This window comes from Archocentrus centrarchus, chromosome 4 (genome assembly GCF_007364275.1).
Source record: "Archocentrus centrarchus isolate MPI-CPG fArcCen1 chromosome 4, fArcCen1, whole genome shotgun sequence".
Lineage (NCBI taxonomy): Eukaryota > Metazoa > Chordata > Actinopteri > Cichliformes > Cichlidae > Archocentrus > Archocentrus centrarchus.
The window spans coordinates 32,655,090-32,674,186 of record NC_044349.1 but is presented as its reverse complement, the minus strand read 5'-3'; the positions used below and the strand labels follow the sequence as shown (position 1 = coordinate 32,674,186).

The 19,097-nt window shown below is 39.5% G+C and overlaps 1 protein-coding gene across 2 annotated transcripts in view; it reads left to right on the top strand.

Moving 5' to 3' along the window:
• The window catches only part of mast2 (microtubule associated serine/threonine kinase 2), a 198,278-nt gene that overhangs the window by 134,383 nt on the left and 44,798 nt on the right, over positions 1–19,097 (top strand). For both annotated transcript variants that reach the window (XM_030728312.1, XM_030728310.1), the window contains exon 5: positions 8,741–8,832. In XM_030728312.1, coding sequence (XP_030584172.1) covers positions 8,741–8,832 — 92 coding nt within the window. The remainder of the gene's footprint in view (positions 1–8,740; positions 8,833–19,097) is intronic.

Below are 19,097 nucleotides of genomic sequence, written 5' to 3'. Positions count from 1 at the left end.
ATGTTCAGAGAGGTCTGTCTTTATGGTTAACATCCATGTGCATAACATTGACACTTCTTTACTGAAGGCACTGACAGGCACTCTAGTGAACTGATCAGACTTTAAAAATAAAAAATATATATAACTGCTCTGATAAGAGAGCTGCTGTGTAACACGTGATTATACTTTAAAAGAGCCTTCCTCACCTCATTAGGTCGGTTGAATGAATGGTTTGTTTTAAAACAATGGCTGAAAGGTCATGTTTCACCCATCATTTTTGGCTATACTGTAGTTCACATCGAATGTGTGTATGGAAGTGTGTCTGCAGGAATGAATATAAGACCATATGCTTGACTGTGTGTTTGTAGGTTGGAACATGTACACATCATTAATGTGTGGTTTTATCCAGACTGTGAAGCACTTTGTGTGTTTTGAAAAATGCTGTACAATGCTGTTTAATTTTCAAACTCTGGCTGTGTGACACCTCAGCTCTCTGAAGTGATCCTGATTGATCCAGTCTTTCACCACCAATGATTGTTTTGCCACATGTTAATATGTGCAATTGTGTAACATGACTCACAATCCTTATGTTGCCTGATATTATTAAAAGTGTTAAAATGTGTTGTTCTGCCTGTGGGACAGTTATACTGACTTCATGTTTGCAGAAATTGTTTATTGCTGCCATAATTCCTGTTTAAGACTGGGACAGAAGGAACAGCTGTTTTTCTTCTTTGGATCTTGTAATGCTAGAAGAAGTTCAAGAAGTGCGGTAAAAGTACAAATAAAGTCATCCTCCATGTTGTAGGCTTTGAAACAGTCCATTGTCTATACCAGGATCCAGTTCCAGGTGTGTGGAGCCCTGAGACCCAGACAGTTAGATTGGCGAGGTCTGAGGCTGTGCAGGCAGAGGTCTCATCCTATCCCTGCAAATATCCTGTCACTTCTGCACACCACAGTCCGTATCATTTCTCCAAGTGAAATTAACAGTTTTTCAGATCTGCTACAATAAGCTAATGGCTGTTTTTAGTATTGGCCTGTGGCAGGTTGCCAGCTTAAAAGCTCCGTTTAAAAGAAAAAAAAGAAAGAAAAAAGGAAAAATCATTTGGACTCTTTTTTTTAAAAATGCTTAAATAAAATCAGATTTTTAAGTTTGATTTTAAAAGTAGCTTGCGTACTATAATAACTTACTTTATCACTTGAATCACTTATTTTGCCATTCATCACCTTCTGTAATACAATTGAAGAGATTTCATAGATTTCTTGGAGTAAATGGACTAGTTCTTATATAGCGCTTTTCTACTCAGATATGAGCACTCAAAGCGCTTACACAACACGTATCATTTTGTGTATTCATTTTACATGTTCCAGTAACAGATCAACATGAAAAAAGCGTATTGAATAATAGACTCCTGTCATTTTCCTCTCTGTGCTTCAGCCCTCTGCACTGCATACTGCCTTGTCTCTGTTTGCCAGTAAATGTCAGTGTTGACGCATTTTATTGGAATTTCAATAATGGATTTTTTTTTTCAAAAAAGAACATTTATTTTATAAATGTTAGTGATAGTTTTTTTTTCTCATTTTTAATATTTTGACTTCCCTCTTGTCTCTCAAAAAATACAGGAGCAAACGGCACCTTCTCACTTCCAATGTTCCTCAGATGTTTCTGATGCCTTGCTTGATTCAGATGTTAATCCAGATTCTTGAGGCAGCCACTAAGCTTTGTTCATTAGTTTTGTTCAAAGCAACAAATTGAGCAACAGTTGCTCTAAATTAAGTGATACAAACTCAACAGCTCTTTCTGTCTTTGGGGAACTCTGAATGTGCTGCAGGCCATAATTGTCATTCTCCTGCCATTCCCTGGTGAATGTGGTTCATTTTTTTCCTTTGTGTTATCATCTTCATTACTTCATTCCGTTCCTTATTGTGCTTCTGTATCTTCTCATCTCTGGTTGCAGACACTGCTGACGCAGACAAACCAACCTCACCTTTTCCACATTCAGCTCAAGATTTCCATTTCAAAACTTTGACTTTTTACTGCCTTTATTTTACCGGGAAGTCTCATTGAGATCACGAGTGTCCCAAGATACCTTAACAACCATCCCTTATTTATGTATTTGTTTGTTTGTTTTTAAGGCTTCGATGACATTTTATTTTACAGGTCCAGCAATTTTCTAATATGATTAGACTTTTTAATTTTGTTTTAGTTTCAGGGGAATGAATGAACTCTCCAAGCAATATACTTCTAGGTCATTATTTCCAGATGTAACCTGGAGAGTCTCTTAAAGCAGTGTTCCAAATCATTATCCATCCATCCATCCATCCATCCATCCATCCATCCATCCATCCATCCATCCATCCATCCTTTTTAGGGCTGTGGGGGGGAAGGGGGGGGGGGCAGCTATTCCAGCTGTCAAAGGGTGAGAGGCAGGGTACACCCTGTAGAGGTCGCCGGCCTGTCGCAGGGCTAAATCCAAATAATTTTAGCTTAATTAATGTGAAATTTCTGAACAGTCAAGCATATGAATCGGTGCCAACATCAGATTAAGATGTCAACTTAACATTTACTTCTAACAACCCCCATGACCTTTCTTCTAATGCCACCTTTATGCCATGTGGCTGGCTGATTAGCTGGTCTGTTGCTCATTCAATCCATCAGTTTTGTATTTAAAGTTGTAATCATTATTGAAGACTCTGAATTTTGGCCATCAATTCATCTGCCTCGCTTTCCAACTGACCCTGTCTGTCTGTCCTACTATTTCCTATTCCTCACCTGCCTAAGGCCACTTGGTCTTTATTTTTGTGTGTAGGTGTGAGTTTGCACTCTGTGTTTAAATCCCAGGCTTCTGAGCCCAGCTCTATATGAGCTCAGATAAAGTGCAGTGCTATTATACTAACAGGGAAAATTTACAAAAAGGTAAATTGTGTGCGTGTGTGTGTGTTTGTAAGATTAATATACATGAATACACAACACTGAATCTGTAATTTGGCAGTTCATCCCTCATACAGGTTTGTGTGTAAACAGCATGCTGTCTCAAACTGCTGATGTGGCACATTTCAGCAGATGGTAGAAGACACACAGATTTACACACAGAATAAAACTTCTGCATTACATACAGTAATTCTTTGTAATTATAAAAAAAAATCCCCACATGGGCACAAATTCTAGTATGCATACACACAGTGCATTTGTTCAATTTCCATAACTCTAACTGTTACCTAAATATTGATTATAAATATTAACTATAAAGCCAGACTACAAGACCAGAGGAAAATTCCCTGAAGTTCCTAAACTTAAAACCTAGAAATCACAAAGGTAGGAAAAAGCAACGATTAAGAACCTCACTGACATGAAAAAACAAAAATTTCAAACTGATTTTTTTTTTTTGCCTGTGGAAAAACATGGGCTGTGCAATCATTCAGGCGTATTCAGCCTGTCAGAAACACTGCACTACACAACTGCATAATTACAGTCGGCAGATGTGATGGGCCAATTAACACAGCACACACATGCTATTACTGTGCCAATACCTGCTGACATCGAGAGAATTTGTCCCTATTTGTGTGTCCATTTGTTCACTAAAGAACTTTCCTATGATTTAGAAGAAAATACATAGTAAGACTGAAAGGAAGTGAGGATGTACCTGCCTCTTTTTTGTTGTTAGCCAGTTTTTTGGACTCATCCACTGAGAATACTAAACACCTTGAGGCGACTGAAAATTTTAAAATTACAAGACACGACACGACACCAACTACACACGCATCCCATTAGCATAACGAGAATAACTACTCGGGCATTGGGTCTCTAGCAGTACGTGTCCCTAACGGGGAATAAATCAGTTAAATCCTGTAAATTGTAAGCTGACATGTTGCAGTAGATTACTCTAACCCTGTTTTGGGTTCATGGTTTGTTCCCCCTTCCTCAGACCACAGTTGGTATGTACTCAGCAGTCCTCACGCCTTGCCGTGCCAAAGATGCTGACTTATCATCCTAATTATTTGAGCCTTGTCAGAGTCAGCAAGGTGATTACACCTGCCGGCTTCTCACAGTCAGTAGACTGCTTACTGTATATTGATGGTCCCAGAAATTTCATGTAGACTTTTGGAATTTTGTTTATATTTTGAGAGTTTTGCTCCTGGTTTTGATTTTCATTATATTTCTTGTCTCGTTTTTGGCTCCATTTTGACTTTCATCATCCTGGTGACGAGTTTCATTTTTGTGATATTGTGTTTTGGTTCATTATTTTTAGTAGTTCTAGTTCTCTCAGCGTTTCCCTGTTTGTTCCTTCCATTAACGCCTGTGCCCCTGCTATCATGGTTAATGTGAGCCTGCTGAGGCCTGTACTATGATGCAAATTCAACATGCCCAGAGTGTCTTTATTTAATCTGGATTCACTTATTCTAACAGCAGCAAACTGGATAAGCAGCCACACAAAGCTGTTTTTCAACCTAAGTTAACTCAGGGTTTCTGCTTCATGCTTATATGCAAGGGTTGGAATTGGCAGTATCTGACCACAACTATGTCACTATATTATTAAGACACAAGAGAATCTGATGGATTATAATCCAGTATTTCATTAAATTAATCTTTAAAATAAAGTTTTAGTTTTTATTCTTTCAGCTGCAGCCCTGGTGGTGCCAAGGTCATTAGGTACAGTATAGGTGTCCTGTTTTAGGACCATATATTAAGTCTTATAGAACAATAAAATTGTTCTAAAACTGCAGGCAACAGAAAAAAAAATGTCAAGGAATACAGTCATGCCTTAGAATCTATATTTATTACTGATGTTCCTCGTGGAAACACTAAGACATTACACTACTGAATTACACTCCTGCTATCTGTGCAGAGGTCTGAGGGGTCTTCCAGTAATGGTGACGCTGTTTTCCAGAAAATTAATTGGTCAGAAGTTGGTGATTTTGTACCTGTTGGTCACTGATGTTCCCCTTGCAAGAAGTGAAGCACCTTTGTAGTAGAGAAAACTCAGAATTAACCCTGAAGATACCTGGATCAGACAAAATCCTGCTTCGTAGTACAGGCCTCTGGCCTAAGCCAAGAAAAAAACTGATCAGTTTTTTCTTGTTTTACTTTGATAGCGATTTTTCTCTTGTGATTTGCTCTGGTTTTTACTTCATGTTTGTCTAATTGTCACCTGTGGAGATTATTTTCACCTGTGTTTCTCATCTGTTATCTGTTATCCCCAGTTAATGTTCTTTCTGTTCTTCTGCTAAAGGTAGCGCCGGGAAGACGGCTGCATGACCTCGGACACCTGTCCCCCCGTGTTTGTGTTTGTTGTATTCTTGGATGGGTGCTCTGTTAACTGCAATTTCCGATGTGTGAACCTGTTCACCCACATGGCAATAAAACCTTCATTCATTCATGTAATGTTGTCCCCTTTGTCTTCTACTGATTGTCTGGTCGTTCAACTACCTGTTTTCCTAATTCACGTTCTGTGCCTATTACTATAGCGTAGTGTAGAAGTGTAGTTTCTTAAGCTTAGTTAGCTTTTATACTGTTAAACCTTGCTGTTCTGCCAGTTATTGGGCAGCACCTTTTGTTAACATTTCTGTTTGCATTAAAGTTTGTTGGCATCCTGAGTTTTTAGCATACAGCTTTTGGGTTCCCTCTGTCTTAAAAATATGACAGAATCAGCGTGAAGCTCACTTTTCAAGTTGCAGCGATTGTGTTTTTCATTTTCAGTTATACCAGTGCATCTGCCTTAATGTCCATTGCTCTCTGCCAGTTTTGTCTCTATGTGAGAGGTGGCAGCTGAACAAATGTGTCACTTTAAAAAGACGTCATACCACTGTAACTGTAAACAGTCTCCTCTTCTGTCTGTAATTTCACCCGAGTTAAATGGACTAGATCTTATATAGTGCTTTTCTACTCTACTTGAGTACTCAAAGTGCTTTAGTGAATTACATACCTAGCTTCAGTCACACAAGCACTTTTTTTCTATGCCTAAGTGCTTTCTTTTTTTTTTTTTTTTTTAAGCCTGTCATGTCTGGTAGATCTTGCAAGCAGAACTGTGATCTGAATGCGTTGTTGTGCCAAACATATTTGCTATTTCAAGATGAGCTCTATAGGTTCTCAATAGGCTCTTCTTGTTGATGTTTTAACCCTTTATTTTATTTATCTGAGTTATTTTTCCACATACTATGTAACAGCCAGAGCTGACAGGCTGAAGAAGAGGAAAATAAAGAGAAGAAAAAGGGAGAGAGAAAGGGAGCAAAAAAAAAAAAAGGGGGAAAGAGCACAAGTCTATTAATCAGATACTTCATCACTTTAACATATAAAAAAATACTATCAATACTTGCAAAAATAAATTTGTGTGTGAAAAACAAAACTAACAAAGCATGTTACGCACACCAACAATTTTGTTGAGTTGTGATTGAGTGGGCGTTTGTGTCTGTGTCATGTTTGTGTCTGTGTCATGGAACGTACTTACCAATGAGGGCAAAACGCTGCAGCTCCACCCATCAGAAGCCAGAGGCAGGTACGGAAAGCCCCCGGAACCCCAGGCCACCAGCAGCCCACCAAGAGCCAGGAAGACCCCCGGCCACTCAGTCCAAAGACAACCGCACTGCCTAAGTGCTTTCTATCTAACATTCACACTTTGATTGTTGTCCTGGAGAGCAACCTGGGGTTCAGTATCTTGCCCAAGGACACTTTGGCATGCAGACTGGAGCAGCCAACTTTCCGATTCAATTTAATTCAGTTCAGTTCAGTTCAGTTTTATTTATACGGCGCCAAATCACAACAGTCGCCTCAAGGCGGTAGTAGGTGACCTGCTACGTCCTGAGCTACAGCCACCCCTTAAGCCAACCTTTCCTCGAGTCATTACGGGCATGCTTGGCTTGGAGCTTCAGAGTAAACAACAAATTCAAAAAATCTTGTGAGCTCATGTTTGAGCTGTTAGCTGTGAAGGCTGCTGCCTCATTTCCTCTTCTTCTCCTTCTGTCTGGGGACAGATGTCACAGCTTTAAAGCAGATTGCTCTTTCCTCTAGAAGTAACTTTGGTACAGCAGTGTGTACACACACATATGAGCATCTTAGCCCAAAGGGGAGCTGAAGTCTAACCATTTCAGTGCGGGATCGACCTCATAAGCAGTGTTCAGCGATTAGTGAGCCTCGAGTCACATTTTCTATTGTACCGTGAAAAGAGAGAGCAGCAAAATAACAGAGACTAGAGAGACCTGGGGAGACCTGTACTGGTTTCCCTTCATTGGCTCCTTGTTAAATTGTCCAACAAATGATCAGGCCTATCATATCTTAAAGACCTAATAGTATCATACTATCCCAGCAGTGCACTTTGCTCTCAGAGTTCAGGCATACTTGTGGTTCCTTTGCATAAGATGTAGTCCACCTGTGTGCACCTTCCTCCACTCTTATACATCACCCTATGTTGAAGTAACTGTTCACGACATCTATTTCCATCCTTTTCACAAAATCCACTCCTTCTGCATTTCTCCCTTTAACACAATACCTAACCATCATTTCCTCATCACTCCTGTTCCCTTCACCTACATGTCCATTGAAGTCTGCTCCAATCATCACCCTCTCCCCCTGGGGACACTCTCCAACTTACTCCAGAGTTCCTCTTTCTCGTCTGACATCCAACCTGTGGGGCAAACGCATTGACAACATTCAGTGTCACCCAGCTTTAAATGCATGATCCTACCTGACACTTTCTTTACCTCCACAACACTATTACATACTCTTCCTTCAAGATTACCCCTACTCCATTACTTTTCCTGTCTACACCATGGCAGAACAGTTTGAATCCACCTCCACTGCTCCAGGCTTTGGTTCCCTTCTACCTGGTCTCCTCCAGACAATATATCTACCTTCCTTCTCTCCATTATATCAGCTCTCTCCCTTTACCATACCTTTCAAGTCCCTACTCTCACCTCCAAACTTCTGCCTTTCTTTCTCTCTCACTGCCGGTATGGAAATCTCATTCTTTGTGATCTGTATGTTTGATTTGACTAAGATTTTACGCTGGATGCCCTTGTGTCCTAGGAGTACCTAACCTACCTAATATAAAGCAACTTGAGATGATTGTTGCTGTCAACTGATGCTGTATTAATATTCAGTTGAAATACCTTACAGAAATTAAAAAATAAATACCGAAATTGTTATTTCTGAATCCTGTTTTCTAAACACTTTTTCTAAAAGAAATTCGGGATTGCTGTTATTGTCTTCAATTGAAGATTTAAATAACAGCAAATGTCCAGTTAGGGCTCCCGTGGTATCTGTGGTATTGTATATAGGTAGTTTGGATTGAGTTAAACAGCACATCACAGTGTGTGTGTGTGTGTGTGTGTGTGCGATTTCAGCTGTGATTGTCTGATGTATTTGTGTGTCCTCACTGTCCTCTGGTGTGAAGGACAGTGCTTGCTGCATGTCTTGCCTTAGTGAAGCTAACATCTGTGAGCTCATGAGCGCACGCACGGCAGCTCCACATACACAGGCCATCTGATGGCAGAGGAGACACCTGCGGTTATTGGCACAGAGCTGCAGGGGGTCTTCTGCCATTTTTTTGGAAACAGTACAAAGGACTGACTTAGCATTCATTACTGTGTGAGGTGAAAGTGTGCTTTCATACTGTCTGTGACTGGTGATTGTGGCTTATGAACATCGCAGAAGGAAATTCCATGTCCAGGAATCTTTGTGCTCAAAGGTCCACAAAATCCTTGCAGTTAATTTAACATTTGAACTTGGATTGAGAGAAAGTCACTAACCAGCTTTTGTTTTTCTCCTCAGCTGTCGGGCCAGCAACAGGAAGAGCCTGATTGTCACGTCCAGCACCTCACCCACCTTGCCACGACCACACTCACCTCTGCATGGACACACAGGTAACACACACTCCTGATTATAAACTGCCTCTTATGATTCAGACTAATTAGATAATTAGATAGATAGTATTGATAATGCCATGTCTCTTGGCAGCATAGCAGTAGATGGTGAATAAATTATGATGAAAAGGTGATCACTTTAAGCTGTAGATGTTGCAGTATTGGTTGTGTGTTGACTGTTCTCATTTGTTCTGCTTGTCTGTGGTAGCAGCAAGCAAGTTGTGTTACATGGAGTCATGTTGTTTACAGTCACACACCAACGAAGCTCAATTAAGAGCTCTGGTGGCACACTGAGCACAGCACAGTGAGATTTTTGATTGTGTGAATGAATGCACAAGCTGACATATGGCTGACTTAATAACCATTGTTTATTATTTTAAGTAATAGTTTGTTTGTTTTGTTAAGTATTGAGTATTTATAATCAACTGGTTGATACTTTGAAACCATCTATGAAAATTACTGGATGGTTGTTATACAGTTGCTTGGTAAAATGTGATAAATGGTTTTAATCGGGGCGTTTCCTGCCACAGTCCAAAGACATGCAGTTACTTTAGGTTAATTGGTGATTCTAAATTGCCCATCGGTGTGAATGGTTGTCTGTCTCTCTGCGTTAGCCCTGAGACAGGCTGGGGACCTGTCCAGGGTGTGTGTACCCTGCCTCTTGGCTTATGGCAGCTGGGATAGGCTCCAGCCCCCCCGCGACCCTGTAATGATAAGTGAAAGAAGATGGATGGATGGATGGTTTTAACCAAACCATTTAAATTCCTGTGTGTAAGGATGGTCTCACTGGTTAGTAATGCAACTTTTATTTTAGAACAGTAATCCTTTACAAATAATATTGTAGATAAAATGTCTTTGTAATTGTTATCGTCTCTTACCTACTGTATATAATACTAAACATATACATAAAATATTTATTTTTACACAAACTTGCTCCTTAAATAAATAATGCAACATTAGTCATGATTAGTAAATATTACTATTTATAATTTTATTGTTAACAGTACAAAAATAAGTATTTACTTAAGTGTAATTCATTATTGATTTACAGTTTGTTAGCAATGATCGTGGGAACTCATTACCCAGACTTTCACTTGCTTTTTAAACTGATGTAACCAATTATAGTAATGCTACACAGACAGCCAGAAGACAGACTGCTGGTCCTTCCTGCTGTTTGCCTTGAATTTTCATGCATTCAGCTGTTTCCTATAAATGCAAAACATCATAAATCTATGAACATGCGCTTTTTTAAAATTCAGAATTAAATATTAGATCATGAGTGACATATGGATTTATACCGCTAAAACAGTTATTTAAAAACACATATTTATGCTCAGCATGAATGATGATCTTGTTACAATGCTAATTTCATTCATGCAAATGTATCGACATGTATCACCCACCAAACCCCTGTTGAATCTGAGTTACACTCTCCATAGTAACAGCCATCCTTGATAACAGCAGCCTGCACCAGCAGGACAGTATATGTTGCATCATATCATCATGGTCCTCAAGCCATTCTTTGCTATTTTTAAGTAACAAGGCAAAGAGTCTGAAGTGTGACACAGGCCCTAGACTCCGTACATCACAGACTGACTATGCCTCTGTGAGATGCAACGTGCTGTGCAACCCACAGAACTCAGAGTACACTGTCAACATCCAGTTCCCCAAACCCATAGAACATCCCTGAGTCTATGTCCCAGTGGTTTTTGCCCCAAGAGGGAAGCTACCCAATCTTAACCAAGTGGTTTTATTGTTGTGGCTCATGAATGTATAACCTGAGTGTACAAAAGAGTTTCTTTTTCAAGAATTTCTGTCTGTGATTGCTTTATCTGATCATTTAAAGCACCTCAATCTTTTTGGTGAGCACTATTACATGACAGCAGTTTTGCATAACCAGTGAATCCCTGGGTCACTTAGCAAATGCATAAAGTCATCTGGAAGCTGCTTCTGCCTCCTAAAAAATGGCAGCTTGCAGTTTTATTCCTTTTTTTTCCATTAATCAGTTTAAAGTCAGTATCTTTGACTTTTACGCTGCTCTTATAGAAGGAAATGCATCAAGATGAGACATTATCCTGATCTCTGAAAAACATATTTATAGAGGTGTTTATCTCAGCCCTTATAAAATACTCATGAAATACTGCTGTGGAGAAGCAGGCAAGAGTCCCTTCACGAGTATTCTACCCACTATGCAGTCTCACATCACACACACACACACACACACACACACACACACACACACACACACACACACACACACACACAGTATTAAAACATGTGCGTGCTGGTATTTGGTGTATGCTACAGCTTCTAAAGGTAACAGATGAAATGCGTGCTAACAAAATTTTTGTTGAACATTTGACAGTGTGTAAGACAAGCGCACAAACCTGCCATCGCCCATCCGCCCACTCATCCTCTCCCGCACCCCCTCCACTCCTCCACCCACTCACCCTCTCCTCCACCCTTCAAATGTAAAAAGTGAAAGGGAGATGGAAAAGAGATAAATAACAGTGAAACTGATTGATGGTGACTGAAGGGGAGCGAGCGAGGGAATCAGTATATAGACTGGAATGACAATAAAAATGGATTCTTGGTGGCAGCAACTGAATGGGAGGAGAGAGAGAGCAGAACAGATATGAAAGATGGGAAGATGGTAAAGTATTGAAAATCATATCTGACTATAAGGAGAGACTGTGTATGACAGAGAGATCCTCGTTACCATGGTGTGTTTGTGTTCAGCTGACAGACAGACCCACGCATTTCATATCCTCCACAGGAAATAATGGTTACCTGTCAGTAACATCACTCACACATGGAAAATCAGTTTGTTTTAATAAGTACTGTTGTTTATATGGCTTTTCACCTGCTTCTAACTCTTACTGTCTTCTATAGATAAACCTGTGATCTACTGATCGTAGCATTTCACTAAAACACTGACTGCTCTGCCTTTTGAGTGTGGCCTTTGTATATCCCAACTTCTTGAGGGTTGCAGGTTGAAACTTGCAGTAATGTTTCCTGTGGTGGCTGATATAGCCTCGAAATTATATCACAGTATTTCAAGAAAATTTGTAGCAACATTTATAAGTGTAAGTATAGGAGGGGCATTTTCCATCCCTTTTTTTCCCCCCAGTAAGCTCTTGTCACTGATGACACACTTCCTAACTTGAAGTGTGAATCTTTTGAAACAAGTGCAGGCAGAGTGCAAAGGTAGTGACAGCACTATATCCAACAACACAACATAAGTCAACTGTAAGCACAAAAATAGCCTAGGCAGTTTTTTTCCCTGGACATTTTAAGTATAAAATAACTGCTTAACACTAAAGTAAGAATTAAAACATGTTTAGGAGTTTAGAAAAAGATTTTGCCATCATGCATCACATCATGTGACAGTGATTTTCTTTTCGTTGTGTAAGTCAGCATACTGCCAATACTTTAGGCAGAGTTTTATGCCGAATGCCCTTCCTGACACAACCCAAAAGGGATTTGTGTCTCCACTACATCACTGGAGGCAATAAGCTAAAATGCCGCTCAGTGATGTGTGTTCTTATTTTTATGAACAAAGTTCTTAGTTTTAATCAATCTGCAGTAAAGGCAGTCATTAGCTGCTGCCTCATAAGGTGAAAAGGGTCAGGAGTCAGCTGACAGGACAGACGTCAGCCAGGGCGTCTGTTGTGCTGTGGTTGCCTGTCTGGGTTTGCTGTCAGTAATACTCTACACTTCTTTTGCTTTATCCTTCTATCTCTCCTTCCTACTTCCTGCTCTCCATTTACATCTTCTAGGCTGCTGTGGCTGCTGCATTGCTATGGTAACACTGCCACTAGTCCTGCAGTGCTGCCTTTGTGTCCTAGACCTTGCCAAGGAAATAAATACCTCTAATTAGATAGCACTAATTAACGGTGCTGCTTTTCATTTTCTCTGCTATTGCTGTGAAGCTGCCCCCACTCTATACAATACTGTGTTTAGGTTTGATCTGTTTGCTTTAAAAATCAATCTTAGGTGTATATTTTAGTTTAGTCTTTTATCAGCTCCACACTTAGTTACAGTGTTACAGTCTAAGCCCAGGCTGTGATATCTCACTCTAGGCAGATACTGATTAATATAAACCACTGGAGGTTAAACCGTGTCCTGTCATTCCCTTTTCTCTATTTCTCAGTCTCTCACTCTGGCCCTAATCCTGAATTTCATTATAGTTTCAATCACCAAGCCATTTGCTGCTAATCAGATGGAAATTCTTCAGTCTAATATCCTGAGGGTCTGATGAGCACCAATCCTCTCCAAAAAAGACTTATTAAATGTTGGAGGTCTGCATCAATCCCTTGTTGCCTCTCTCATCATCTCTTTTTCACCCCCTTAATATTTTTGCAATGTTGTAACATCTACCTTCATTTTCTTTTCTCTGTTCCCTCATTCACTCACACAGAATATCTTTTCTTTTTTGTTCCACTTCACCCAGCCTGAAGTTTCCATTCTCCTCCTGGCTGACAAGAAGCTGTTATTTGGTAAAGGTCAGCTTTTGATCGGCAGCTGTACGCTCTGACTTCAGATAAATGCTGTCAATCCACTGCTCAGTTTTGCAATTATAATGAAGTACTGCAAGAAAGACAGCAGGCTTCAAGCTTTTCTCTTGTTCAGGCTCAAAGCTTTATATATTTATACACGTATGTGAACATATCTTTTTGCCCCTTCCCCAATTATTTTAATATCCCCACCACATCTTCCCCAGAGAGGGAGGAAGTGAAAATGAAGAGCCACAGAGCAGATATCGCATTTGCATGCATCTCTTATGAAAGCATATTTCTTGGTTTTTGCTAAAGTAGGTCACTGTCATTGCAGTTTACTGCAGAAAACCTTCTAAAAATGTGACAACAAAGCAGCTCCTATACATGGTCTGATGAGACTTCTTACTAGATACACTCAACCATAATTTACATTTCACTTCACTTTTCATTATTCAGGTGGAATATTTATGCCACAGGTTTTTTTTTTCTTGAGCAAATTCTCTGCAACCTATTTGATTATTGCAAGATGCTCAGAGTCATAACTGGCTGTATTGTGAAGCTCAAATGAGACACGGTGGTGTTTGTTAATGATATCAGATGTATCAGCCAATATTGAACTGGTTGACTAATATCGGCATATCTGTAAATAAGGTGACATTTATCTGGTGCGCCACAGCAATTGTGCATGCGTGTCACAGGGGGATGACTTTGTGCGCCTATTTGTTCAAAGTCATGCTACATTTCTATATATTATATATTAATAGGTTGTGTCTGAAATGACAAACAGTGATCTAGAAGGTAAAACTGCTCTAAATGTAAACACTAGCTTATCATTTGTCACTAACAATATGACTAATGGAATTGAAATTGAGTGTGCTCTAAATTTATGCAATTTTACTTAAAGATTTAAAATCCTGTAATTGCTGGTACTGCTCACACAAAGATTTCTTTTCCTGACTTCTATTATCTTGATGGGGAGATCCATAAATCACACATAAGTGCTCTTAGAGCAGATGTGTTTCTTTTTTTCAAGTTAGCTGTAATCTCGATACCTGCAAACCATCATTTGCCCATCACTTTCATGTTTTGTTGAGCCTAACATTTAGCTCATGGACTTATAAGAAATTGTAAAGATGTTAAGGCAGAAATTTTAAATAAAAATCAAAACATTATTCTTTTGTACTCTTTCTATTTTAAATTAAAATACAATAATGCAAAGTGAACCACAAACCCTTCACAGAAATCATTATACAATTCATATCTTGGCAATTTTTTTTTTTTCTCCATTTAGTTTTTAGAGGATGCTATTAGGGTACATAAACTGAAAAAAATACATCCAAACTATATGTGCCATTATTGTTCATGTGGATCTCATTTGTTAAATAAAGATATGAAATCATATTTTACAGTTTTTAAGACAATAAAATTAATTTCTAGTATTTGTGATCTAGTAATTTATGATGCAGTATGACAACACTGGGTGGTACCTATTGCACCACAGTATCAGCACATACAAAATCTGCATTGGGGGCTCTGCTGCGTACCCTACTAGTCTTTGGAGTTGTTTTGTGTTGTGCTGGGAACCTGTCATTTGGTGACATGATTAGTGGATTTTAAGCTACTGTTAGAAAGTGTTACTAAGATACTAAGTAACTAAGACAAGGCCCTCAGCTGTTGCATAAGTTTCACATCCTTTGTATTTTGTGAGGAGATCATCCCAAGTCTTCCCCATAGGAGACAGTCCACAGGCTGCTAGAGGAAACCAGTCGTCAGAGAAGGTCTAATTTTTATCCTCCCATGCGGGAGGATATTGTCGTCATACTGTCCGCCCAGGCGTGAGGTTTTAACTTTCTGGTCTATAGACTCCAAAACCACCAGAAGTGATCATAATGTGCAGTTGAGGGCTATACCTTCTTGACCATTATCGACTGAAATGGAGAAAGTAGGGATTCCCCATATCTAGCAGCTGGCCTACATGTAGGTCTCTGAACAGCTGCCTGTAGCTGAATAGTGAGAAACTGGGGAATCCCAAACTTCTAGTTAAAGAGTAACATCATTTCTAGGCTACAGCCTTATTTATTAGCCAACTTCTGATTGGCTAATGTTAGTCAGGGATGACAAATGAGCAATATTAAAGCCAATATTACAAAGTATAAACAACATGGTTGCATTATGTTTTGTACATAGTTGCCTTATGAATATAGTGATGTTATATATTACTGATGTCAGCAGATTATGTTATATGGGTGCATTATGTAATAAAATTCTTGTACACACTAGTACAATATGATGCGAATACATTGTAAGTATATATTATATCTGGGTTATTGCTATAGATTATATAAATAGAAAAACGTTATCTAGTATACACCCATGTACAAGAGTGCATTATGTACTTTCTCTAATTTTTTTAAATTGAGGTTACCAAAAAGTATTTGTAGAAATGTTAAAGATAATCACACAGTATAAATTTCTTATAGCATGTTTAAAATTGTTTTGATTTAATGAGTATTGTTAATATTGTAAACATATTTTTTCAGGGGTGACTAAAAGTATCTGAATCAAAGTTTAGGGCAAGTCCTCCAAATTAGGGCAAAATAGTTTTGGAGAAGGTGAAGATGTCTGCTGAACAGTTTTCTATTATGAAATGAGGCTGTAATGTTATCCTGACTTCTACATCTATTTTATATTTTCATTAATCACAGGAGGATATCCGCATCTATGTTATGTTATGTTATGTTATGTTATGTTATGTTATGTTATGTTATGTTATGTTATGTTGTGTTTTTTTGCCTCAAGCGGTGAAACACTGCATGTCCTGTTCCATGTGTGTCTGGCGCAGGACATGTAGTGTGTGTTGCACTTAAGTGGACAAACACACCAGCTGGCCCATCACTCAGTGTCTTCACTAATAGTCCACACACATATGCACATGGAGTTCCAACCACAAAGTATGAACAGGGCAGAAGAGTGCAATAGGTGAGCCTGCTAACTGCTATGTGTCCTTTTAAATGCAACTTCAGCAACGTTCTTGCAGCCACACACACTATATGTGTGAGACATGTCACAAAACCGAGATGGACACTAACAAGCAATCTGTCTGACTAATAAGCTATGTGTTCACTCGGGTATGCACATACATGTTCTGCACAGATAACTACAAAGACAGAGGTTCCTATCTGACGTCAAGCAAATGCTCGTATTAATTTTTGAGTTTCTGCTCTGTCCAGACATGCCGCTGAGAAAAATGCATAATTGATGTGGAAAAGTCAGACTGCTTAATCTCGCCTTCTTTTTTGAGGCTGCCAGCATTTCCTCTCCTGTTCATCTGCGTTCACCCCTTCTTCCTCTCAGCCTCATTCTGGAGAATTATCAGAGTGCTGTTTTTTCCTGCAGATAGACTGGCTGTGAATATCCATATCCATTCCACAGCTTTTGTACGGATGTGTCAGCAGGCTTAATTAAATAATGTCAGGTTAATTTAACAGAGGATCATATGCTTTCTGTGGCGGTCGCTGCATTATGAGCTCTAAGTCATTCAGCCTGTTCTGCAGATGTTTGGTGTTCAGTGAAGAGAAATGTCTCCCTTCTGTGTAGAACTTGATTGAAATACAAATTGAGAATTTGTGTAATAATAATACATTTTATTTTACCCAAGGACACTTTACAGGGGTGAAAACAAGACAAACCACAAAAAGCACAAACAAGAAACTAAAATGACCAAAAGAACTAAAGCAAGTATGCAATTTAGAACAGGTGAATTTTGAGTCGTGATTTGAAGATATGAAGAGAGTCAATATTGCAAATGTCTGGTGGGAAAGAGTTCCATAGCTGGGGAGCAGAGCAGGAGAACGCTCTGCTCCCCATAGCACTGAGGTGGGCAGGGGGAACAGTAAGGTGGATAGAGGGGGAAGAGCAGAGGGTGCGGGATGAGGAGGTGATGTGAAGAAGTTCGACTAGATAAGGAGGGGCAAGGTTGTGGATGGCCTTGAATGCGAACAGGAGGATATTGAACTGAATTCTGAACTTAACTGGAAGCCAGTGGAGCTGCTGTAGGACTGGGGTGATGTGGTGAAATGAGGGGGTTCTGGTGACATTGCAAGCAGCTGAGTTTTTAACTATTTGACGCTTCTGGAGAGATTTGTGAGGGAGGCCAATTAGAAGGGAATTACAGTAATCAATACGGGAGGTAACAAGACTATGAACAAGGATGTATGCGGGGAGAGGGAGGGGCGGATGCGATTTATGTTTTGTAGGTGGAAATATGCAGACCGGGTAATATTATTGATATGGGAGTTAAAAGATAGAGTGCTATCAAGGATGACACCCAGACTCTTAACCTGAGGGGAGGGGGAAACTGAGGAGCCGTCGACGGTGAGGGAGAAACTACCAACTTTGGATAAGGTGGATTTTGTTCCGACGAGGAGGAAATCAGTTTTGTCACTGTTCCATTTAAGGAAGTTTGAGGTGAACCAGGATTTGATTTCAGATAAGCAGGTGGTGAGGGAGGAGGGTGGGAGGGAAGAGTTAGGCTTGGTGGATAAATAGAGCTGGGTATCATCTGTGAAACAATGGAAATGGATGTTGAATTTACAGAAAATATTGCCATGGGGAAGGAGGTAAGTGATGAAAAGAAGGGACCCCAGGACAGAGCCTTGAGGCACACGTGAGGTTACAGGAGAGGGGTGGGATTTGAAAGACTTAAGCTGGATGATGGTGTAGCAAACACTAACAACTAAGTTTTATCAAAATTTTATTGTTAGTTACTTAGAGTTATAATACAGTATATATATATATATATATTTATATATATATATATATATATATATATATATATATATATATATATATATATATATATATATAATATTTTTTTGGGCAGCACGGTGGTGCACTGGTTAGCACTGCTGCCTCACAGTTAGAATACCATCTGGAAGGCCTGGGTTCGATTCCTCCTTGGCCCAGGCCTCTCCCTCTCTCTGTGTGGAGTTTGCATGTTCTCCCCGTGCTTGCGTGGGTTTCCTCCGGGTACTCCGGTTTCCTCCCACATTCCAAAAGACATGCATTTACTGGCGTTAGGTTAATTGGCTAATCTAAATTGCCCATAGGTGTGACTGAGCGTGTGAATGTGAGTGTGAAAGGTTGTCTGTCACTCCGTGTTGGCCCTGCAACAGGCTGGCGACCTGTTCAGGGTGTACCCTGCCTCTCGCCCTATGACAGCTGGGATAGGCTCCAGCCCCCCCGCGACCCTTAACAGGATGTGCGGAAGCGAATGGATGGATGGATGGATAATATATTTTTTTTTTTTTTGGGAAGGCATTTTATGCCTTTATCTAATTTATGTAAACTCACTGATTTCCAGCATCATTACATTGTTTTGTGTGGTAATTATTAGTCTGACCTAAAAGGAGTTAACTGAAGTGATAAATGTATCAAGCAGCACTGGATAAAATAGCAATTGTTGCAGTGAAACCTAAGCTTGTGGAATAATATGTGAATCAAAGTTTTCTTGCCTCTGCAAATGTCTGTGGCTGCTCCTTACAGTCATCTCAATAATATTTCTCAACTTTTTTCAAACTTCTTTTGAGTTTAGCTGGACCTGCTTAGAATTGATCGCTGGCAATAGAAGCATATTGCATTCTGGTTAGAGTTCTGTCTGACTTGGTCCTTGACTTGCTTTATTTAAAAACGTATATCAAAGCCACAGACTGTAACTATAACCTGTATGGAAATAAGAGTTCACATGTAATGAACCATCTATTTAAA